At 33.7% G+C, this 26,362-nt stretch overlaps 1 protein-coding gene and 1 long non-coding RNA gene across 3 annotated transcripts in view; one reads left to right on the forward strand and one right to left on the reverse strand.

The window, feature by feature from the left end:
* Nucleotides 1-25,725, forward strand: part of LOC126747989 (protein hu-li tai shao) — a 106,172-nt gene extending 80,447 nt beyond the window's left edge. The window contains exons 13-17 of one of the 2 annotated variants that reach the window (XM_050456979.1): nt 4,404-4,475; nt 4,723-4,782; nt 16,528-16,595; nt 16,653-16,764; nt 24,811-25,725. In XM_050456979.1, the coding sequence (XP_050312936.1) occupies nt 4,404-4,475; nt 4,723-4,782; nt 16,528-16,595; nt 16,653-16,763 (311 nt within the window). In that variant the 3' untranslated portion in view covers nt 16,764; nt 24,811-25,725. The remainder of the gene's footprint in view (nt 1-4,403; nt 4,476-4,722; nt 4,783-16,527; nt 16,596-16,652; nt 16,765-24,810) is intronic. The other variant, XM_050456980.1, reaches the window with a different exon arrangement.
* LOC126747990 (uncharacterized) lies at nt 10,560-12,971 on the reverse strand. Its single transcript, XR_007664576.1, has 3 exons — nt 12,824-12,971; nt 11,555-12,400; nt 10,560-10,708 (listed from the first exon to the last, which is right to left on the reverse strand). It is a non-coding gene; the product is annotated as an uncharacterized LOC126747990 (long non-coding RNA).
* Nucleotides 25,726-26,362: the final 637 nt, after the last annotated feature.

Genomic DNA, 26,362 nt, shown 5'->3' on the forward strand with positions numbered 1-26,362 from the left:
ATCAGGTGCCTACGAAAATGTTCATTAACCGAATATTTTCTTTTGGCAAATCTGTCAAAATAAAAACGAAAATTTGCTATAATTTTCTTATTTTTTCACCGATTTTCATCAAATATAGCTTATAAAAGACTATTTTTAATTCTAAACAAAAAATGTATCTACAAAAAAATTTGTTAACCCAGTAGTTTATGCGTTAAATTTTTTTGAAAAATCTGTCAAAATAAAAATGAAAATTTGCCATAAGTTCCTTATTTCTGCACCGATTTCCATGAAATTTAGCTCATATTATTGAAATTTTAATTCCAAACGAAAACTGTATCTATGGAAAGTTTTGTTAACTCAATTGTTTCAGAGTAATGCGACATTTTGGAAAAGCAGACCCTCTTGGAGACTTTAAAGTTTCACGCAATTTTTTAAGAAAACTCTTGTTAGAAAATGGTTAAAAACTAGATACAAGCGTGCGCTCAAGTCTCCTCTATAAAAAGCGTCAAGAATTTTCAAAAAACTATTGACTAGTTTTTGAGATACAAAAAGGTTTTTGAGTAAAAAGAATTTTCGCAAAAGCCAATATAAGCAAAAAACAAAATCCGCCATAATTTCCTTATTTTTCCACCGATTTCCTTGGAATATGGCTTATGTTATACTGATTTTAATTCCAAACTAAAAACTGATCAATCTGATACTTGATACTTTTTACCTAATGACTAGATTTCTTTAGTATCACTGCAAGAGATTAGATACATTAATATCAGTATTATAATATTCATCGCATACAATAGTCGCTTTATCAATTAAATTTTCTTGCATTAATATTCTTTTTAAATGTGCAAATATAATTTCAATTTTTCTATAATAGAACTTTCACCAACAAAACGAAAATATAGATCTAACGTGTACCAAACATAAAAATAATTAATTTTGCATATTCGCTTTTAAAAATTCAGTTTTTCTAACATTAGAAGGTTTTAATCCGCTTCTACGATCACGAAATTGTTATACCCTAATATAGGAACCACTAGAATTTTTTAAAGCTATTTCTTTTTCAAAATTAGTAAAAATAACAAAGTTAAAACCAAAAAAAATATTATAGGGACTGCTTATATGCTCACTTTTCACCAATTTTGGTTACACCAATTTCAAAGGTGACAAATGCAAAAAAATAGTCTCAATTTTTAACCCAGACTAACGTTTTTACCCTTAAATCCATCCTCAGGAATCCCACTATAAAGATGTAAATAAATTATGAGAATATTTAAAGTAGTTTTCAAGTTATGACTAAAAATGTCGGCTAATAAATACAAATCTTGCCATTGCAATATGCTTTTCTAAACTTCAAATTTGGTAGCTCTAGGACCTTGTTGGACAAAATTGCCTCTAACTCAAAAAGTTTTTGAGGTACAAGAATCGTTCTCATATGAAAATGTTTGGTAATAAACGCTCTTTATTGCACTTAAACTCTTTTTTAAAATATTTTTACTATTTCTCAAAATATTCTCAAAAAAAGTTAGAATTTGTTAAGAAAAGCAACAAAAAAAAACCTCAACCAAAACAGCTCTAGCTACCTTAATTTTTAATCCAGACTGACGTTTTTACCCTTAAATCCATCCTCAAGAATCCCACTATAAAGGTGTCAAAAAATTATGAGAATATCTTAAGTAGTTTTCAAGTTATGACCAAAAATGTGTGCTAATAAATAAAAATCTTGTCATTGCAATATGGTTTTATAAACTTCAAATTTGGTAGCTCTAGGACCTTGTTGGACAAAATTGCCTCTAACTCAAAAAGTTTTTGAGGTACAAGAATCGTTCTCATATGCAAAAGTTTGATAATAAATGCTCTTTATTGCACTAGTACTATTTTTTAAATATTTCCACTATTTCTCAAAATATTCTCAAGAAAAGTTAGAATTTGTTAAGAAAAGAAACAAAAAAAAAATACCTCAACCAAAACAGCTCTAGCTACCTTAATTTTCAACCCAGACTGACGTTTTTACCCTTAAATCCATCCTCAGGAATCCCACTATAAAGGTGTCAAAAAATTATGAGAATATCTTAAGTAGTTTTCAAGTTATGACCAAAAATGTGTGCTAATAAATAAAAATCTGGTCATTGTAATATGCTTTTATAAACTTCAAATTTGGTAGCTCTAGGACCTTGTTCGGAAAAATTTCCTCTAACTCAAAAAGTTTTTGAGGTACAAGAATCGTTCTCATATGAAAATGTTTGGTAATAAACGCTCTTTATTGCACTAAAATTCTTTTTAAAATATTTTCACTATTTCTCAAAATATTCTCAAAAAAACTTAGAACTTGTTAAGAAAAGTAACAAAAAAAATTACCTCAACCAAAACAGCCCTAGCTACCTCAATTTTTAACCCAGATTGACGTTTTTACCCTTAAATCCATCCTCAGGAATCCCACTATAAAGGTGTAAAAAAATATGAGAATACCTTAAGTAGTTTTCAAGTTATGACCAAAAATGTCGGATAATAAAAATAAAATAAATATTATAATTGCAATATGGTTTTATATACTTCAAATTTTGGTAGCTCTAGGACCTTGTTGGACAAAATTGCCTCTAACTCAAAAAGTTCTTGAGGTACAAGAATCGTTCTCATATGAAAATGTTTGTTAATAAACGCTCTTTATTGCACTAAAATTCTTTTTAAAATATTTTCACTATTTATCAAAATATTCTCAATAAAAGTTAGAATTTGTTAAGAAAAGTAACAAAAAAAAATTACCTCAACCAAAACCGCCCTAGCTACCTCAATTTTTAACCCAGACTGACGTTTTTACCCTTAAATCCATCCTCAGGAATCCCACTATAAAGGTGTGAAAAAATTACGAGAATATCTTAAGTAGTTTTCAAGTTATGACCAAAAATGTCGGATAATAGAAATGTTATAATTGCAATATAGTTTTGCAAACTTCAAATTTGGTGGCTCTAGGACCTTTTTGGACAAACTCCTCCCTAACTCAAAAAGTTTTTGAGGTACAAGAATCGTTCTCATATGAAAATGTTCGTTAATAAACGCTCTTTATTGCACTAAAATTTTTTTAAAGATATTTACACTATTTCTCAAGAAAAGTAAGAATTTGTTAATAAAAGTAAACAAAAAAAACTACCTTAACCAAAACTGTCCTAGCTACCTCAATTTTTAACCCAGACTGGCGTTTTTACCCTTAATAATACAAAAACAGTGCTTTGAGATTCGATATTATGGACGAAAAACAGTGATTTTTCAGAAGAATTTCATCAAATATTTGAGGTGTAGTAATCGAATAAGTAAAAACTAGATATGTAATTCCCGTGTCAATTTTTTTAAATGCCGAAACTTTCTCCCTTTCGTAAACAGAATAGTATATGATATACGTACATTCTACAGTTTAATGAATATACCATAACGACAAATTCTCTAAAATCGTTGAATAAATATATAAATGTATGCCTGGTAACATAATATGGTCGAGTGAATTGGAGTACTTCTTATAGGCCAGGCAAACACTTTCAAGCATGATAGAGTTATTTATTTTTTAGTTTACTGCCTAAAAGACACTTGAAACATAAACCTTAGAGCCTGTTTCTGTAAGTTAAATATTAAACTCACTGGTGGTACTTCAACAACCCGAGAATGCTCTATTCCACAAGCAATGTGAGTCTCAATTAAGGAGAATTGTCCGTCTTTTAATTAATAATTATTTTATTATGTAGCTACTTTCAGCAAGGCTTGTGTTATTAATTTATTTTCTTAGTTCTGTTTTTTTTTTAATTATATGTTAATATTAAGCTCACGATATTTTATAGGTCAGTATCGCCGTCTTTCGATTTGAGTAAGGTGGCATCGGTTTTCATAATCGTGTGATTCGATCCATATACTGTTTGCTAAACGTAATAAGAATTGTATTTTTTATAGGCGAATAAAATATTTTGAATTGAATTAAACAGATCTCTTAATGTGCGGCTCTAAGTGATCGGAAATCACTCTCAAGGCCTAACAAGTCACTTAAATTTCAAATTATAAACATCAGTTGTGAGACTCAGGAATTTATCGGTGTTTGTTTATGGTTTAAAGGGATGTTCGCTAGAGGACATTTGAAGTTTAACATACTAGTTTTTGGTGCGTTATAGGATAGTTTATTACCATTACACCAAGTTCTTTTGAAAGTAAGTTCCAGTGTCCCAATTGAGGTCAAGATAACAATCAAGGTTTAGAATAGAGAGGACATCAAGAAATTCTATTTTAAACTTATCATAATCGATCTTCAACTTTGTGTAGTTTTAGAAAAAACGAAATCGATTGTCCTTGCCAAAACTACTACAAAGAGTACATCAATCATTAACCACCATTATTATTCTGATTTTTTGGAAACATACATTGTAAATTTATTTATTTTCTTTTAGAACCTCAGATATTAAGGATAGAAACCACTACTGCCCCTAAACCGAGCCAACCTGAGGTCGTTTTAAGTGATGGTAAGTTAATAAAGGGAGCTTTCGTATTAGTCATTGTTTCTTTAGTTAGACGTATTTCTTATTTAACCCGCATGCGTTTATTTAGATATGTATTATAAAATTTTAGTTTGCATCAATTTAATTTCTATATTAATTATTTCTTTATTTAAAATCTATATTCAAATATTCTATAATTAAATCTTCTTTCTTTTTTTAAATTCTTTTTTGTTAGTGGCACGATTTTTTATTTTTATTTTTGCACGTTTAGTTGACTCCCCAGTAGATCAGTTCCTAAGAAACGAAAGAGCTTCAGAAAACAGTTACAAAAGTAAGTAGTAGTTACCACTAACAATAAATTTGTAGATCTAACATATTTTGCACCTATAAGTTCATCCGAAGTCACTTGGCATAAGCTAAAAACGCGTTTGGTCATGACTAAAATTTTGTATAAAGTAGTGATCGTGAAATACGGTGTCAAAAGCGTTTGCTAAGTCAACAAATACTGCTGGACATTTTTTTGTTTAAATTCAATGAAAATATTGATAATGAGCACAAAAGTTGTCTGGTTTTGATTCAATATTTTGGATACTTGACGTTATTGACGTTAGTGTTTTTATCGAATAGATAATTGACTAATTATTGCATAATTTAGAGGTTTAATTGTTGTTTATTTATCATATCATTATATAAACATTTCTTACATACTCTCATACAATAACCTCTTACAAACATTCGAATCTCTTGTAAGAGGATCAATTTTTTGGTTTTTTGCTTATAACTCGAAAACGAGGAGCAGAAAAACACTTATATAAAAATCAGTGCTTAAAGTTTTATTCAAATTTTACTCACATTGTATTGATTTTGAAAAAAAAAAAATTGGTGTGCACTCAAATTGTCCACAGAATATTTGTACAAATTTTCAAATTTGTACCTAATCCAGTTTCTAAATTATGGTCAATTTGTACAATTTTTTTTTAACAAAATTTTTCAACAATTTTTAACAAAAAAATTGTTTAAAAAAAAAATCATTAAATGTGTACTTATTTTGAAAAAAAAACAATAAATTGGTGTCCACTTAAACTGTCCGCACCCACAGAATATTTGTACAAATTTTCAAAATTGTACTTAATCAAGTTTTTGAGTTATGAACATTTTGTACAATTTGTATAAAAAATTAAAAAAAAGTTTTTACCAATTTTTTTTTAACTAAAATATGTATTGATTTTGAAAAAAAAATAAAATTGGTGTGCACTGGAATTGTCCATAGAATATATGTTCAAATTTTCAAAATTCTACCTTATCAAGTTTTTGAGTTAGAACCAATTTGTACAATTTTTACTCCAAAAATATTTGTTTTCAGGAAAAAAAATTTTTTTTACTAAAATATGTGCATATTTTGAAAAACTGTGAAATAGGTGTCCAGTCAAATTGTCCATAGAATATTTGTACAAATTTTCACAATTGTACCTAATTAAGTTCTTGACTTATGGTCAATTTGTACAATTTACATAAAAAAATTAAAAAAAAAATTTTTTTTTGTCAAAATCCTATCTGTTTTTTGAAAAACTCTGAAATAGATATCCAATCAAATTATCCACAGAAAAATTGTACCAATTTTCAAAATTGTACCTAATGAAGTTTTTGAGTTAGAGCCAATTTTTACTCCAAAAATATTTGTTTTCAGAAAAAAAATTGTTTTACTAAAATATGTGCATATTTTGAAAAACTGTGAAATAGGTGTCCAGTCAAATTGTCCATAGAACATTTGTACCAATTTTCAAAATTGTACCTAATCAAGTTTTTGAGTTATGGCCAATTTGTACAATTTTATATTAAAAAATTATTTTTTTCCCAAAAATTTTTTTTCACTAAAAGATAAACCTATTTTGAAAAAATAACAAATAAGTGTTTACTCAATTTGTCCACAGAATATTTGTACAAATTTTCAAAATTGTACCTTATCAAGTTTTTGCGTTTTGAGCCAAATTGTACAATTTTTACTCCAAAAATATTTGTTTTCAGGAAAAAAAAAATTTTTACTAAAATATGTGCATATTTTGAAAAACTGTGAAATAGGTGTCCAGTCAAATTGTCCATAGAATATTTGTACAAATTTTCACAATTGTACCTAATTAAGTTCTTGACTTATGGTCAATTTGTACAATTTACATAAAAAAATAAAAAAAAAATTTTTTGTCAAAATCCTATCTGTTTTTTGAAAAACCCTGAAATAGATATCCAATCAAATTATCCACAGAAAAATTGTACCAATTTTAAAAATTGTACCTAATGAAGTTTTTGAGTTAGAGCCAATTTGTACAATTTTTACTCCAAAAATATTTGTTTTCAGAAAAAAAATTGTTTTACTAAAATATGTGCATATTTTGAAAAACGGTAAAATAGGTATCCAGTCAAGCTGTCCACAGAATATTTGTACAAATTTTTCAAAATTATACCCAATCAAATTTTTGAGTTATGGTCAATTTGTACAATTTTTATTTAAAATCCAAAAAAAAAATTTGTTACTAAAATTCTATCAGTTTTTTTAAAAAACCCTGAAGTAGATGTCCACTCAAATTGTCCACAGAATATTTGTACAAATTTTCAAAATTGTACCTTATCAAGTTTTTGCGTTTTGAGCCAAATTGTACAATTTTTACCCCAAAAATATTTTGTTCCAGAAAAAAATTTGTTTTACTAAAATATGTGCCTATTTTAAAAACTGTGAAATAGGTGTCCAGTCAAATTGTCCATAGAATATTTGTACAAATTTTCACAATTGTACCTAATTAAGTTCTTGACTTATGGTCAATTTGTACAATTTACATAAAAAAAAAAAAAAAAAAATTTTTGTCAAAATCCTATCTGTTTTTTGAAAAACCCTGAAATAGATATCCAATCAAATTATCCACAGAAAAATTGTACCAATTTTAAAAATTGTACCTAATGAAGTTTTTGAGTTAGAGCCAATTTGTACAATTTTTACTCCAAAAATATTTGTTTTCAGAAAAAAAATTGTTTTACTAAAATATGTGCATATTTTGAAAAACGGTGAAATAGGTATCCAGTCAAGCTGTCCACAGAATATTTGTACAAATTTTTCAAAATTATACCCAATCAAATTTTTGAGTTATGGTCAATTTGTACAATTTTTATTTAAAATCCAAAAAAAAAAAATTGTTACTAAAATTCTATCAGTTTTTTTAAAAAACCCTGAAGTAGATGTCCACTCAAATTGTCCACAGAATATTTGTACAAATTTTCAAAATTGTACCTTATCAAGTTTTTGCGTTTTGAGCCAAATTGTACAATTTTTACCCCAAAAATATTTTGTTCCAGAAAAAAATTTGTTTTACTAAAATATGTGCCTATTTTAAAAACGGTTAAATAGGTGTCCAGTCAAATTGTCCATAGAATATTTGTACATATTTTTAAAGTTGTATATAATTAAATTTTTGAGTTATGGCCAATTTGTACAATTTTTATTTAAAAATTTGCCAAAAATTTTTTTTACTAAAATATGTACCTATTTTCAAAAAACAATAAATAGGTGTTCACTCAAATTGTCCACAGAATATTTGTACACATTTTCAAAAATTGTACTTGATCAAGTTTTTGAATTATGAACATTTTGTACAATTTGTATAATAAATCAAAAAAAAGTATTTACTAAAACTCTATCTGTTTTTTGAAAAACCCTGAAGTAGATGTCCACTCAAATTGTCCACAGAATATTTGTACAAGTTTTCAAAATTGTACTTAATCAAGTTTTTTAGTTATGAACATTTTGTACAAATTTTATAAAAAATAATAATTTTTACCCAACAAAATTTGTTGATGTTGATCAAATGTTCATCTTTTAAAAGACTGTGACTAAAGTATCCAGTCAAATTGTCCACAGAATATTTGTACAAATTTTAGAAATTGAACCTAAATAAAATTTTGGGTTATGGACATTTTTTACTGGAATCCTATAGGTTTTTTAAAAACCCTGAAATAGGTGCCCGTAGAAGAATTGTACAAATTTTCAAAATTGTACCGAACTAAGTTATGCACATTTTGTACATTTTTTCTGTGGCGCAATCGCAACCCTTCGTTCTAGAATTTTTTCGAGCACACCATCCCATAAGTCATTCATAATTTAAACAGAGCAGACGTGAAGACTGTCGTTCATCCTCCACGTCATCCCTCTCTGACTCTTTATTTCACCAAGTGTACGAGGACCGATCAACAGACATTTTTACATTGACTTTTAGCCACAGCATATTGACCGTACCTCAACGTGCAACAGTTCCAAGTGACTTCGGATACATTTATTTGTGTTATTAACCACTAAAAAATGTCGTATCAGCTTTTTTTCGTTACGCTTTTTATTTTTTTCTAATCGCTTACTCGCTTCTCAGATCCCAGGGTTATTTCACTAACGGTACAACCATATTAAAGCACCATTTTGGTTCTTCTTACAGATACCGAGGCACTAACACAACTCGAACCGTTTAAGCAAGAACTTACAAAACGGTACTATCGCACTAACAGTCACGCAGGCCTTCCGAAAGGCTCGTACTCGGTACCGAATCCGGTACATTTTCACGTTGCTCGCGTTAAGAAGTCTTTCGAGGTTAAACGTCCCGTTATTCAGACCCTAACCTCTCGTCGAGATGTAGATTTTAGACGAGGAAGCTTTAGTAATAGTGTCGTCTCGCTTACTCTGAAAGAGACCCAGTCAGTCGCCCTCGATATTTCCTTACAGTCCTTAAGGTCGTTCATCGTTCCCTTTGCTCGAGCCCTAAACTTCGTGGAGATCCCTCGGTTAAACCGCCATCAAAGCAGCCAGACTTCTTATATGAAGAACTTCGAGAGACCCCCCGAACACCTGAGCTACATCCACTATACTCCTTTGTATGTTGACGATTACTCTGATACCTTGCATACGAACCAGAGCGATCATTCCTTCGAAAGGCATGTCTTAGATGACATGTGCAATAAATTGATCAGTGATCGCACTCACGAGTTTAATGAGCAAGATCAAGAAATGCTTGCCGAAGATCCCACTTCTGACGACGACGACCTTTCTGAGCTCAAGGGGCAGAAGATTAACCAGGAAACGACGTTGTGCCTCAAGGACTCAGTTAGTCCAGGAGATCAGAAGACCTCGGACAATGTCTCATCGGGGATCTTCGGCAATTACGGGAATGGGTCATCGAACATTGACGATCTAGATCCGTTTGACGAGGAAGTTGTTACAGAATCAAAGGAGGAGGGAGTGAACAAGAGACCAGTGGTTGTAAACCAATTAAAGGATTCTGATGATACTCATATTGCCCTTCAAGGAGTCTCTGAGTTGTTTAGAGAAGATTGCTATGAGAACCAAACTGTTTTCAGTAAAAATGCAAGTGAGACCGAAGATATGGAACAATTGACTGATGACTATAATCCTGCAACTTATATTGTTGAGAAAACTGCTCGTACAGCAGATAAACGAGAGGCAAAAGTGTATGGCGAGCAAGTGTTTCAAGTACAAGACGCAGCAGAACCGGGAGATCATATTATTCCAACTTGTGAAGAATTTTCTCTTACTTTTACCAAAGAACCCAAGGAGGTAAATAATGACGAAGATCAAATTTACAGTGAACCACAGTTGGAAGGGCCGAACTTAGAAGCTGTTCAACAAGACCATCCTTTAACAGACTTTAATGAAACAGGAACTCACTACAGTGAACCAGAGTTGGAGGTGCCGAACGTAAAATCCATGTCCCAAGACTATTCTTCAACGGATTTCAATAAACCAGTAGCTAAAGCAAGTGCCCACATTATTCCTGCTTGTGAAGAACCTCTGGTCGAATCAGAACCTATTGACGAAGATCTGGGTGTGACTCATTATAGTGAACAAGAGTCCCACTTAGTACCCGTGTGTCAAGACTATTTATCAACGGATTTCAAAGAACCTGGTCACATTATTTCAGTTTGTGAAGAACCTCCCATTGAGAGACATCCTGGAGCTCTTATCAAAGAACCCAAGGAAGTAAATAATGACGAGGATCAAATTTACAGTGAACCACAGTTGGAGGAGTCAAATTTAGAAGTTGTTCAACAAGACCATCCTTTGACAAACTTAAATGAAAGAGAAACTCACTACAGTAAACCAGAATTGGAGGTGCTTAACTTGAAATCTATCTCCCAAGATTATCCTCCAACGGATTTCAATGAACCAGTAGTAAAAGCGAGTGCGCCTATTATTCCTGCTTGTGAAGAACCTCTGGTCGAGTCAGAACCTATCGACGAAGATCTGAGTGTGACTTATTACAGTAAACAAGAGTCCCACTTAGTACCCGTGTGCCAAGACTATTTATCAACGGATTTCAAGGAACCTGGTCACATTCTTTCAACTTGTGAAGAACATTCTATTGAGGGACATCCTGGAACTCTTACCAAAGAACCCAAGGAAGTAAATAATGACGAGGATCAAATTTACAGTGAACCAGAGTTGGAGGGGTCAAACTTAGAATCCGTTGAACAAGACCATCCTTTAACAGACTTCAATGAAACAGGAACTCAGTACAGTGAACCAGAATTGGAGGTGCTCGACTTGAAATCCATCTCCCAAGATTATCCTTCAACGGATTTCAATGAACCAGTAGTTAAAGCAAGTGCGCACATGATTCCTGCTTGTGAAGAACGTCTGGTCGAGTCAGAACCTATTGACGAGGATCTGAGTGTGACTTATTACAGTAAACAAGAGTCCCACTTAGTACCCGTGTGCCAAGACTATTTATCAACGGATTTCAAGGAACCTGGTGACATTATTTCAGTTTGTGAAGGACCTCCCATTGAGAGACATCCTGGAATTCTTACCAAAGAACCCAAGGAAGTAAATAATGACGAGGATCAAATTTACAGTGAACCACAGTTGGAAAGGTCGAACTTAGAACCCGTTGAACAATACAATCTTTTAACAGAATTCAATGAAAGAGAAACTCACTACAGTGAACCAGATTTGGAGGTGACAAACTCGAAATCCATCTCCCAGGACTATTCTTCAACGGATTTCAATGAACCAGTAGTAAAAGCGAGTGCGCCCATTATTCCTGCTTGTGAAGAACCTCTGGTCGAGTCAGAACCTATTGACGAAGATCTGGGTGTGACTCATTATAGTGAACAAGAGTCCCACTTAGAACCCGTGTGCCAAGACTATTTATCAACGGATTTCAAGGAACCTGGTGACATTATTTCAGTTTGTGAAGAACCTCCCATTGAGAGACATCCTGGAATTCTTACCAAAGAACCCAAGGAAGTAAATAATGACGAGGATCAAATTTACAGTGAACCACAGTTGGAGGGGTCGAATTTAGAAGTTGTTCAACAAGACCATCCTTTGACAAACTTAAATGAAAGAGAAACTCACTACAGTAAACCAGAATTGGAGGTGCTTAACTTGAAATCTATCTCCCAAGATTATCCTCCAACGGATTTCAATGAACCAGTAGTAAAAGCGAGTGCGCCTATTATTCCTGCTTGTGAAGAACCTCTGGTCGAGTCAGAACCTATTGACGAAGATCTGGGTGTGACTCATTATAGTGAACAAGAGTCCCACTTAGAACCCGTGTGCCAAGACTATTTATCAACGGATTTCAAGGAACCTGGTGACATTATTTCAGTTTGTGAAGAACCTCCCATTGAGAGACATCCTGGAATTCTTACCAAAGAACCCAAGGAAGTAAATAATGACGAGGATCAAATTTACAGTGAACCACAGTTGGAGGGGTCGAATTTAGAAGTTGTTCAACAAGACCATCCTTTGACAAACTTAAATGAAAGAGAAACTCACTACAGTAAACCAGAATTGGAGGTGCTTAACTTGAAATCTATCTCCCAAGATTATCCTCCAACGGATTTCAATGAACCAGTAGTAAAAGCGAGTGCGCCTATTATTCCTGCTTGTGAAGAACCTCTGGTCGAGTCAGAACCTATTGACGAGGATCTGAGTGTGACTTATTACAGTAAACAAGAGTCCCACTTAGTACCCGTGTGCCAAGACTATTTATCAACGGATTTCAAGGAACCTGGTGACATTATTTCAGTTTGTGAAGGACCTCCCATTGAGAGACATCCTGGAATTCTTACCAAAGAACCCAAGGAAGTAAATAATGACGAGGATCAAATTTACAGTGAACCACAGTTGGAAAGGTCGAACTTAGAACCCGTTGAACAATACAATCTTTTAACAGAATTCAATGAAAGAGAAACTCACTACAGTGAACCAGATTTGGAGGTGACAAACTCGAAATCCATCTCCCAGGACTATTCTTCAACGGATTTCAATGAACCAGTAGTAAAAGCGAGTGCGCCCATTATTCCTGCTTGTGAAGAACCTCTGGTCGAGTCAGAACCTATTGACGAAGATCTGGGTGTGACTCATTATAGTGAACAAGAGTCCCACTTAGAACCCGTGTGCCAAGACTATTTATCAACGGATTTCAAGGAACCTGGTGACATTATTTCAGTTTGTGAAGAACCTCCCATTGAGAGACATCCTGGAATTCTTACCAAAGAACCCAAGGAAGTAAATAATGACGAGGATCAAATTTACAGTGAACCACAGTTGGAGGGGTCGAATTTAGAAGTTGTTCAACAAGACCATCCTTTGACAAACTTAAATGAAAGAGAAACTCACTACAGTAAACCAGAATTGGAGGTGCTTAACTTGAAATCTATCTCCCAAGATTATCCTCCAACGGATTTCAATGAACCAGTAGTAAAAGCGAGTGCGCCTATTATTCCTGCTTGTGAAGAACCTCTGGTCGAGTCAGAACCTATTGACGAAGATCTGGGTGTGACTCATTATAGTGAACAAGAGTCCCACTTAGAACCCGTGTGCCAAGACTATTTATCAACGGATTTCAAGGAACCTGGTGACATTATTTCAGTTTGTGAAGAACCTCCCATTGAGAGACATCCTGGAATTCTTACCAAAGAACCCAAGGAAGTAAATAATGACGAGGATCAAATTTACAGTGAACCACAGTTGGAGGGGTCGAATTTAGAAGTTGTTCAACAAGACCATCCTTTGACAAACTTAAATGAAAGAGAAACTCACTACAGTAAACCAGAATTGGAGGTGCTTAACTTGAAATCTATCTCCCAAGATTATCCTCCAACGGATTTCAATGAACCAGTAGTAAAAGCGAGTGCGCCTATTATTCCTGCTTGTGAAGAACCTCTGGTCGAGTCAGAACCTATTGACGAAGATCTGGGTGTGACTCATTATAGTGAACAAGAGTCCTACTTAGAACCCGTGTGCCAAGACTATTTATCAACGGATTTCAAGGAACCTAGTGACATTATTTCAGTTTATGAAGAACCTCCCATTGAGAGACATCCTGGAACTCTTACCAAAGAACTCAAGAAAATAAATAATGACGAAGATCAAATTTACAGTGAACCACAGTTGGAGGAGTCAAATTTAGAACCCGTTGAACAAGACCATCCTTTAACAGACTTCAATGAAACAGGAACTCACTACAGTGAACCAGATTTGGAGGTGCCGAACTTAGAATATGCTCCCCAAGATTATACGTCAACGGATTTCAACGAACCCGGACACATTCTTACAACTTGTGAAGAACATCCTATTGATGGACATCCTGGAACTCTTACCAAAGAACCCAAGGAAGTAAATAATGACGAGGATCAAATTTACAGTGAACCACAGTTGGAAGGGCCGAACTTAGAACCCGTTGAACAAGACCATCCTTTAACAGACTTCAAGGAGGTGCCGAACTTAGAATATGCTCCCCAACACTATTCATCAACAAATTTCAACGCTCACAATAATTCAATGAATCCATCTGAAACCCTTGCTGTCCTGGACAATGATGATGAGGTTAAAATCAACAGTGAACCAGAATTGGAAGACTCTGCATCAACAGAATTCATCAGTTTATACGAAAAAGAAGCATCTGCTGACTTTGTGAGCCACTACGACAAAACCGAGTCTATAAAACAAGCGGAGACATTCAGTGCGGACTTTCAGAAGATGGCGAACGGTTATGAGGCTGCAGTGGACGTGATAAAAGAGGTCCAGGGCCTGTTGAAGCGTCACGACAACAGGAGAAGCTTCGACGAGGGGATTGAGGATCTCTCGTTCGTTTTACCCAACAGCGAGGAGATCAGTGACAAGAGGTTCATGAAAATGGGAGAGTTAATGGCCGATTATTTGATTGAGCAGGGTTTCGAGATGCGGGAACTGGTGCTGTTTCCCGAAACAGATGATCGGCAGTGCAAAAAGTTCCTCGGGAAACTACTCCAGCTTTTCAAGGAGCTTTATCCAGAGTCCTTGTGCTCAGTGGGTCTTAATGACTTAAGGGTCGCCATAACCGGCTACGTCATCGACCTCCTCAAAGCGGACCAGAGGTTTGCGGACGACTCTAGCGACTCGGATAGTTTCATGAGCATCTCGGATAAGATTTTCACTATTTCCGAATACGTTTCGGACCTACTGGACTCGTTTTTCGCTTCTATAGAAAAGAGTGAGTTCGACTCCTTTATGCAAGACGTGTCACACAATAGTGCCGCCCAGTCTACTCCTGAGAAGCATTCAAACTCTACTGAATCACCAGGGTGGGACACTTCGGTCACTTCTTTTAAGAAGGACTCAAAGTTGTCCTCGGAGAGTTTGTGGATCGCCATTAGTCCTGCTGCAAGAGCACAAATGCCTGTTAAAAAAACGCCGATTAATGTTGACGAAATCCCCCTGCGTCCTCCCGCGGATCTGGTCGATTTATGGGAAAAACAAGGAGAATCTGCTGCTGCCAAAGACTTCCGAAGTAAACCCAGGCACGTAGCGTTATCCCCAATAAGCGAAGAGGCCAAGGTTAATCTTCTTGATGATGAAATCAAGAGTCCACCTAAGAATGACCTCAGAAGTCACTCTGGTCCTTTAAAGTCCAGTTCAGAGGTAAACCTAGTCATTTGCAACGAAGTGAATTTCTATCGGTCAAAGTCCAAGTTGGTGCCGAGAAACATCGTTTTCACCACCGATATCGTGTTTAGTAGCGACGGTACGAACGATCTTAATGACGAAAATAAAGAAAATCACTCGCCCTTAGATGATTCCGGCGACTGGATGGGTTTCGACGGTGCAAAGTTTTAACTGTACATACGTTTTAAGGTTCATTCAAGGCTTTGGTTAATGTTTGTTTAAATAAATCAAATTTTTTATGCTTATCTCGTGTTTTTTGGTTTGATTTGTTTGTAAGAACGCAAGGTAACCGTGTTGAACAGACGGTGGTGCTGGAGCGTATCAGGTAACCGATCAGTTGGTCATTTGGAATAATTTCAAAGTACTGCTTAGTAAAATTTGTTGTCGTTTCTTTGCTAGATAAGTTACAGGAGTCATTTACATGTCAATCGCTAGTAAACAGTTAAGGGTTTATTTAATGTCTCTATAAATTTTTTGAGAAGTTATTAGTTTTTCAGATATGCCCGAAATTGACACCCGACAGTTTGTAAATTTATTGCTACTTAATAAAATTCGTTGTAACGTCTTTGATAGATTACTTACAGGGGTCATTTAAACGGCAATCGCTAGTAAACAGTTAAGGGTTTATTTAATGTTTCTATAAATTTTTTGAGAAGTTATCAGTTTTTGAGATATATGCAAAATTGTCACCCGACAGGTTGTAAATTTATTGCTGCTTAACAAAATTCGTTGTCGTTTCTTTGCTAAATAAATTACAGAAGTCATTTAAACGGCAATCGCTAGTAAACAGTTAAGGCTTTATTTAACGTCTCCATAATTTTTTTGAGAATTTATTACTTTTTGAGATATACCCAAAATTGACACCTGACAGTTTGTAAATTTACCGTAACTTAACAAAATTCATTGTCATTTTTTTTGCCAGCAATAAGGTGTCAGAAATAATTTGAAAATGCTACAAGACATGGTTCTTAGGGAACGACACTTAAAAAACACAAAACTTAACTTTGAAATTGTTCCAAATTTTTATGAGGGGGGGGTTGACACCTGGGAAATAATCGATGACGTTTTATTAATTATCGTTTTTTTTTTCTTTAGGAGAGAACACCGTGAACGGGGATCAATCAGACGCTCATATGAGCACTTTGTCGCAAAGTAGTAAAGAGGTAAAACGATAAAAATAACGTTAAAACGTTGTAATGAATTTTCAATTTAACTTTTAGGACCGTTCCATTTCCGAGGGTTCTCCCAAAAAGGACAAGAAGAAGAAGAAGGGCTTGAGGACCCCCTCGTTCCTTAAGAAGAAAAAGGAGAAGAAATCACGTGAAGCATAAGGTAGGTTTTATGGAACATTTTTATAGATTAAAGCTGGTTAACGTCTTAAAATAAGTAAAATAAGAATTTCATGGTGTACGCAGTCGAAGGTCCCGAAACACGCCTCGCGACATCTCAGTACAGAGGTAGGAGGTTCGCGAATGTTCCGGAGCAGAGCAGAAAGATGCTTATTTGTTAAGAATGAGTGTGTCGATGTCATTTGGCAAAATGGGGATCTTATATTTATTTATTTATTAAATAGGGATCTTTTATATTAATATGGGGATTATATGCATTTTTTGTCTTCTCTCAGGTTCCTTTTTTGTCCTTTAATCAATTTTATTTTCTTTTCCAGAGAGCTACAGTCATATTTCCCCTGTTTCAGATATTCAGGGTGTTTGATTGTATTATTCAAAGGAATTGGAGTTTTTTTTTATTTATTTATTTTATTAGTATTACATATTTTTTCCAGGCAGTTTAGGGTCCTTTTTTTAAAAAAAATTAATAAAACCCATTCTCCTTAAATCTAGATAATGCAGTTCTTGTTTAAGGAGTGTCTGTAACTTTGTCTCTTATTGGCAAGTGAATATCTTGAGTTCTAGTAGTCGAAATTCAAAAATTATTGATTTATAGGCTAGTCTAAAGACTTTTTAGTAACTTTTTGAAGAAACGACTAAAATCCATCAACAAAAAGTCAAGATAATAGAATTCTTGTTCCAGGAGTGCCTGTAAGAAACAAAATAGTTTGTCTCTGATTTGTAAGTGAATATCTAGGGTCCCAGTAGTCGAAATTCAATAATTATTGATTTATAGGCTAGTCTGAAGACTTTTTAGTCATTTTTTAAAGAAATGACTAAAATCCTTTCACAAAAAGTCAAGATAATGGAATTCTTGTTCCAGGAGTGCCTGCAAGGAACAAAAGACTTTGTCTCTTATTGGCAATTGAATATCTTGGGTTTTAGTCTTTGAAATTTAGAAATTATTGATTTATAGACTAGTCTGAAGACTTCCTAGTCAATTTTTGCAGAAATGACTAAAATTCATCCACAAAAAGTCAAGATAATGGAATTATTGTTTCAGGAATGCCTGTAAGAAACAAAAGACTTTGTCTCTTATTGGCAAGTGAATATCTTGGGTTCTAATAGTCGAAATTCAGAAATTATTGATTTATAGGCTAGTCTGAAGACTTTTTAGTCATTTTCTGAAAAAATTACTAAAATCCATTAACAAAAAGTCAAGATATTGGAATTCTTGTTTTAGGAGTGCCTGTAAGGAACAAAATCACTTGTCTCTTATTGGCAAGTAAATATCTTGAGTTTTAGTAGTCGAAGTTTGGAAATTATTGATTTATAGATTAGTCTGAAGACTTTTTAGTCATTTCTTGGAGAAATGATTAAAATCCATTTACAAAAAGTCAAAAAAAACTGAATTCTTGTTGCAGGAATGCCTGTTATGAAATTTTACCTACTTTATGCAGTTCGTTACGCAAAAAGGTAGATAAAACGTCCGGGTCGTAAACAAGTTTTTTATTAAGCGACACCCTACTTTGAACAAATCTAAGTAAAGACTAACTAAGCTAAAAACTAAAATGACGAACACTTGGCCCGATACAATTAAGTCTTTGTTTTGCACGCCGACACTCGGCACTTGGTAATTCGATATTGTTTTTTCTGCCGCACTATCTTGTTTTAGCCCGTACCGCTCAATATTTATTACATTTTATCAGTTATTTTTAACACCTGTAAGGGACAAAATCCCTTGTCTCTTATTGGCAAGTGAATATCTTGGGTTCCAGTAGTCAAAATTTTGAAATTATTGATTTATGGACTAGTCTGAAGACTTTTTAGTCATTTTTTGAAGAAATTATTAAAATCCATGCACAAAAAGTTAAAAAAACTAAATTCTTGTTCCAGGAGTGCTTGTAAGGAACAAAATAATTTGTCTCTTATTGGCAAGTGATTATCTTGGGTTTTAGTAGTCGAAATTTAGAAATTATTGATTTATTGACTAGTCTAAAGACTTCCTAGTCAGTTTTTGAAGAAATGACTAAAATCCATTGACAAAAAGTCAAAAAAACTGAATTCTTGTTTCCGGAGTGACTGTAAGGAACAAAATCACTTGTCTCTTATTGGCAAGTGAATATCTTGAGTTCTAGTAGTCAAAATTCAGAAATTATTGATTTATACACATTCTTTAGTTCACATTCTTTAACTCACGATATGTTTTGAGTGGTTTTTTGTTCGATTTTACCAAAAATTTAATCGCGTAACGTTGTTCTCGATATCCAGACATTGTAAATATTAGAGGCGACTTTCATACACGTCTTCTTCGCAATGTCACTACTTGAGCACTAATGATCAGATCGTTACCAAATTTGTACTGTGAATAGTTATTGGTATATTGTTTCATGCCATGACTACGAGATCGCGCCACCTGTATTACACAGCTGCTCGTGGCGAGAGTCTGAGTCTTTATTGAACAGCCCTCGTAATAGAATTCTTGTTTCAGGATTGCCTGTAAGGAACAAAATAATGTGTCTCTTATTGGCAAGTGAATATCTAGAGTTGTAGTAGTCGACTTAGTGTCCTTCTTATGAATGGGAATTACTCTGCCAATTTTAACGCAATTAGGAAAAACTCTTAATAAAATTTCTATTTGATGATTAACTTGGTTAGTGGCACTGTAGTTAAGCTTTTTATGGTTTTTGTGACCCTAAAGTCTAAGGAATTGCCAGTAGTTTGTTAGTTTTCCGAGTAGTCAAATGCTAATATAAATTCAAATTTCCCGCCTGTCCATTCTGGCAACGTGGTAACAAATCTAATCCAATCTGGTTGCAATATCTTATTTCTCTTTCCCACTTAGAATTTTCAGTTAAAACTGGAAAAGAATAGTTCGGCGGTTAGTCGCTAGGGGCAGTCCCTCAAATTAAATATTTTTTATTGTTTTCACTTTATGCTGTCTTTCGTTAAACGTAAGTTTTTTAAATTTGATTGAATATTTTACCGCTATTTTGTGTCTGTTGTATATTTCTTCTTTTTAAGTAGAACATGTATTATGTTGCATTGATAAATAAAAAACATTCCGAATAAAAATTAGTATTGGTTTAAAGTACAACTACATTAAGTATAGACTAGTCTGAAGACTTTTTAGTAACTTTTTGAAGAACTGACTCAAATCCATTCGCCAAAAGTCAAGATAATGGAATTCTTAGTTCAGGAGTGCCTGTAAGGAACAAAAGACTTTGTCTCTTATTGGCAAGTGAATATCTTGAGTTCTAGTAGTCGAAATTTCGAAATTATTGATTTATAGATTAGTCTGAAGACTTTTTAGTAACTTTTTGAAGAAATGACTGAAATACATCAACAAACAGTCAAGATAATGGAATTGTTGTTTTAGGAGTGCCTGTAAGGAACAAAATAATTTGTTATTGCGGAGGGTTGTTGGGTGGGGTCAGAAATAAAACAGAAACCTGTTTACCTAAATGTCGACGTTTCGACTAATATTAAGTCATCCTCAGGACACTGGTTGGTTCTACATTGTAAAAGAAAACACTTGTAATTTCTGTAATTCGCAAGTTGTCTGCTGATGTTCGCCCATTTCTTCAAGTATTCATAGGTTTGTATTCCATGATTACGTTTTATATTTTCCAAAAATCCCATGTTGTTACGTTCCAGTCTATCGATGTTCCAAGTTTTGGTTATTTTCAGTTTCGTGTTTGTGACCCAATATCTTCAATATTGCGGAAACTGAAAATAACCAGAAGAAATGGGCGAACATCAGCAGACAACTTGCGAATTACAGACATCACAAGTGTTTTCTTTTACAATGTAGAACCAACCAGTGTCCTGAGGATGACTTAATATAAGTCGAAACGTCGACATTTAGGTAAACAGGTTTCTGTTTTATTTCTGACCCCACCCAACAACCCTCCGCAATATTGAAGATATTGGGTCACAAACACGAAACTGAAAATAATTTGTCTCTTATTGGCAAGTGAATATCTTGGGGTCTAGTAGTCGAATTTTGGAAATTATTGATTTATAGGCTAGTCTGAAGACTTTTTAGTCATTTTCTGAAGAAATGACTAAAATCCATCAACAAACAGTCAAGATAATAGAATTCTTGTTCCAGGAGTGCCTGTAAGGAACAAAATTATTTGTCTCTTTTTGGCAAGTGAATATCTCGAGTTCTAGTAGTCAACATTTAGAAATTATTGATTCATAGGCTAGTATGAAGACTTTTTAGTCATTTTTTGAAAAAGTTACTAAAATCCATCCACAAAAAGTTAAGATAATGGAATTGTTGTTTCAGGAGTAGCTGTAAGGAACAAAAGACTTTGTCTCTTATTGGCAAGTGAATATTTTGGGTTTTAGTGGTTGAAATTTGGAAATTATTGATTTATAGGCTAGTCTGAAGACTTTTTAGTCATTTTTGAAAAAATGACTAAAATCCATCAACAAAAAGTCAAGATAATGAAATTCTTGTTCCAGGAGTGCCTGTAAGAAACAAAATAATTTGTCTCTTATTGGCAAGTAAATATCTTGGGTTCTGGTAGTCGAAATTTAGAAGTTATTAGTTATAGTAGTCTGAAGACTTCCTAGTCATTTTTTGAAGAAATGATTAAAATCCATTCACAAAAAGTGAAGATAATGGAATTCTTGTTTCAGAAGTGCCTGTAAGGACAAAATCACTTATCTCTTATTGGCAAGTGAATATCTTGGGTTCTAGTAGTCGAAACTTCGAAATTATTGATTTATAGACTAGTCTGAAAACTTTTTAGTCATTTTCTGAAAAAATGACTAAAATCCATCAACAAAAAGTCAAGATAATGGAATTCTTGTTCCAGGAGTGCCTGTAAGAAACAAAATAATTTGTCTCTTATTGGCAAGTAAATATCTTGGGTTCTGGTAGTCGAAATTTAGAAGTTATTAGTTATAGTAGTCTGAAGACTTCCTAGTCATTTTTTGAAGAAATGATTAAAATCCATTCACAAAAAGTGAAGATAATGGAATTCTTGTTTCAGAAGTGCCTGTAAGGACAAAATCACTTATCTCTTATTGGCAAGTGAATATCTTGGGTTCTAGTAGTCGAAACTTCGAAATTATTGATTTATAGACTAGTCTGAAAACTTTTTAGTCATTTTCTGAAAAAATGACTAAAATCCTTCAACAAAAAGTCAAGATAATGGAATTTTTGTTCCAGGAGTGCCTGCAACGAACAAAATAATTTGTCTCTTATTGGCAAGGGAATATCTTGGGTTCTAGTAGTCGAAATTTGGAAATTATTGATTTATAGGCTAGTCTGGAGACTTTTTAGTCATATTTTGAAGAAATGACTAAAATCCATCCACAAAAAGTCAAGATAATGGTGTTTCAGGAGTGTCTGTAAGGAACAAAATAATTTGTCTCTGATTGGCAAGTGAATATCTTGGGTTCTAGTAGTCGAAATTCAGAAATTATTGATTTATAATTGTCTTACAACATAGTATATAATAAACCAGATATACACAATTTAAAATTTCATTGTCTCAGTTATTTCGGTAACGTTTTTGTACACGTTGCTAAAAAACCAAAATGTTTCCATTTCGTTCCAAGACTCTTTATAATTATTTGATTAACACTAGAAACAAGAACTATAACAAAACAAAGGTAAGAACACAAAGTCACGGTCTCATCAAATCCATATAATTTGTTGAAAGCTACACGTGTTTCGTTCCTATCGGAGCATCATCAGGCCCAGACCTACACAGATCACATTACAACTCCTAACTATAACTTAATACTAATAAGAACTATAACTTAACTAAATCGGGAGTTTAATTGTTGAGCTGCAGGGATTGCAATGCGGTTTATGTAGGTCAATCTGGACGTCAAATTCACACTAGGGTATTGGAATATTTAAGCCTGTATGACAAGCATAGAGACTCCGGAATGTCACGGAAATCAACTTTTGCTTACCATCTATTATCTGTGGGACATTCTACTGCCCGACATGAGAATGTGAAAGTGGTACATGTCCTAAAGGTTAAGTTGGACCTTCTAGAAAAAGTTTGAAGATTTTATAGTAACTTTTTAAAGAAATTACTAAAATCCATCAACAAAAAGTCAGGATAATGGAATTGTTGTTTCAGGAGTGCTTGTAAGCAACAAAATAATTTGTCTCTGATTGGCAAGTGTATATCTTGGGTTCTATTGGTTAAAATTTGAAAATTATTGATTTATGGACTGCTTTGAAGAGTTTTTAAGTCTTTTTTGAAAAAATGACTAAAATCCATTCACTACAAGTCAAGATAATGGAATTGTTGTTTTAGGAGTGCATGTAAGGAACAAAAAACTTTGTTTCTAGCGTTCTAGATGTCGAAATTCAAAAATTATTTATTTATAGACTAGTCTGAAGACTTTTTAGTCATTTTTTGGAGAAATGACTGTGAATGAAATGTGATTCCTTCGACGGTATCTGTAAATCCAGGTCCGTCTTGTTCGTTTCGGCCTGCTTCAATTCAGTTCACTCGAACAGCACCAACTTTTTGTGACCACACTTCGATACATTTAGTTCAGTCGCTTTACAGCATTCCTTCTATGAACGTTATTTCACAGGATCCAGTTAACCCAATAACGTGTTCTTATTATTCCCCATCGAGGAACTATTCCTTTCCTCCCCAATCTAATTCCACCTTGAAGCGGAATGTACCCGTGTTTACTTATTCTAATCTAATGATGTCACGAATCCTTTAGGTTCCGATGAGCTGGCGAAGAGTTTTTCAACAATTCATCACCCTTTTCTCAGTGCAATTTTGGAAATCATAGTTCTAGTAAAGTGATTGGCGCAATTAACTTACCTATTGTTTTGTATGATAAGGTAGCGGTTTGCAGTGTTTTGGTGGTGGAGAAATTGAGTTGTCCTTCGATATTGGGTACTGATTTTTGGAAAACTATTGGTGTCGTTCCTGATTTGCAAAATGGTTGTTGGTATTTTGGTGTGCCGTCTCATGAAATCTGTATCACTGAAGCCATTATTCCTCAGGAAACTTTAACACCAGAACAGCGATCCGCATTGGATAAATTGATTTCAAAGTACTTTTCTTTAATGGGTGGTAAGCTTGGTCGAACAGATTTAGTGAAGCCCATTCGTTTGCGCCCTTATAGATTCTCACCCGCCACTCTAAAGATTATCGATGAGGAGGTTGATAACATGCTGCAACTCGACATTATCGAGCCATCACAATCTGCCTGGTCTTTCCCTGCCTTAGTAGTACCGAAAGGTAATGGTAAATGGAGATTTTGCGTGGAATATCAAACTTATTAAATTCTGTTATGGCTAAGGATGCTTATCCGATCCCTTTTATTGATAGTATTTTGGACAAATTAAGAAATGCAAAGTATCTTACTTCGTTAGATATTAACTCTGCATATTGGCAAATCGAGGTTGATGAACATTCACGTGATAAAACTAGTTTTTCTGTTCCTGGTCGGGGACTTTATCGATTTAAGAGAATGCCATTTGGGTTGACGAATGCCCCTGCAACTTGGCAGCGATTGGTAGATACCTTATTGGGAGCCACATGCCTTTGTTTATTTAGATGACGGAATTTGTATTTCTGAGACTTTTAGAGGTTTTGGAAGAGATTTTCCAGAGATTTCATAGAGCCGGAATAACACTCTCTCAGGATAAGTGTAAATTTTGTCGATCCGAACTTAAGTATTTAGGATATGTTGTCGATAAAGATAAGGTGACGGCCGTATTGAACATTCCGACTCCAAAGAACACCACCGAAGTCCGACGTGTCATCGGTACAGGCGTTTTATTCCCCAGTTCTCAACCGTTATTTCTCCCCTTACCGCTCTTCTTTGTAAACACAAAAAGTGGAACTGGACCCCAGAATGTCAAACTTCGGAAATAAAAAACTAGCCTTTGACGTGCGCTTCTACCTGCAACACGGGAACAAGTCATTTTTAAATATTTTAACCAAATGAATAAAAGTTAGGTCTAAAGCGTAATTAATCCTGTAACAATCTGTTTTTTTTTTGATTAAATACGTTGTTATTTCATTAATTCCTCTTATTTCAGGTACTGCCAGGACGCCATAACATAATTCTAAAAAACCTTAATTAAACAAAAACCTCCTCCTCCTCCTCCATCGAGACTGCCAGCGACATAATATTTCGTTTTAATTTTCACTAGTAAGTAGTACTAGGCAGCAGCTAGCATTCTATGCACTGCTATGGTCTAATAATTTCGATTAAAAAAAAAAAAAAACTTTATTATTATTATTGTATGTGTAGCTTTAATTGTACAGGATTCCAGAGTTATTGATTTTTAAAGTCGGATGTTATGGATTTTTAGCAAAATAAACAATTTGAATTCGGTTATATTGTACTCAGCCTAATGGGTAAAGTTAATATTAAAGGTGATGTAATTATGTATCACTGTGGTCCAATGCCTTGGTAAGTAATCATTCCAAATTTATTAGTTTTAAATGCAATCAGTAATTTGAGTACATACGTTTACATCACTGACAAATTTGAGTTGTTTATTCTGTGCAATATATTTATTATTAAGTAAATCGGTCTCTATTTTTGGATGATTTCCGTATAAGTAAACCTACTCAGCCTTTTATTTTCGATATTATTCCTATAATGCTTTCACCAAAAATAGAAACAAATTAATTATTATTATTAATAATGTAATAAAAGTTTTTATGCTTGATTATATTGTATAAGTATGAATAACGCTTTGGAACAAACCGTCTTATATTATTGTTTTTTTTTATATAAAAATTTAAAATATTGCCATATTTTTTTTTAAATAATGTCATCATACACGACTGTCATGCGCATTGGTGAGGGATTTAACACTTTATCGTTTGTTTCTTTTTTCTATTGTATTTAATGTTTTTTGCACAAAAATTACTCGTTTTATATGTATACATAAATATTTTTGTTTTCTTAGTAATTAAGAATAAAAACAGCTTTTTCTTGATCATCTCTTGTTTTATTAATTTTTACAGATCGCACCTTATTCCCCCCTCCCTCCGAGTACTGCTGAACGTACTCTCAGATCTCTCAAAAGCATTCGATACAGTCAACATATGTAGCTCGACTGAGGAAAGTAGATGGGTATGCAGATAATTTTTTGTGTTTTCGCCGTATTTCCCTTAATTTCCCACCGATTTTCATGAAAGTTGGATTAATGGATAAGGTATTTAATTTAGATCAAAAAGTGTATCTATAAAAAAATGAAAAAACTGGATATTTTCGGAGTAAAATGTAAAATTAATAAAACTCCCAAGTAGAAAATTGGGTATAATTCCCTTAATTTCCCCTCGATTTTCATGGAAGTTAGGTCATAATAAAGGATTTTTAATTCCCAACAAAATATGTATCTATAAAAATGTCCATTAATCCAATAGTTTCCCAGTTATAAGAAAGTTAATCAAAATTTTGAGAAAGTCCACTAAAGATGAATGTTATTGCTCCAGAATCTAAGGGATTCTGATAGAAGGTAAGTAAGTAAGCTAAAGTTACTCTAATTTTTCTTCGACCCTGTCACCTTGTGTTGACCTTCTAGTGACCTTGAGAATTATCCGCGAGGTCAGACTAACTTGCACCAATTTTTCTTC

Source organism: Anthonomus grandis, chromosome 20 (assembly GCF_022605725.1).
Source record: "Anthonomus grandis grandis chromosome 20, icAntGran1.3, whole genome shotgun sequence".
NCBI lineage: Eukaryota > Metazoa > Arthropoda > Insecta > Coleoptera > Curculionidae > Anthonomus > Anthonomus grandis.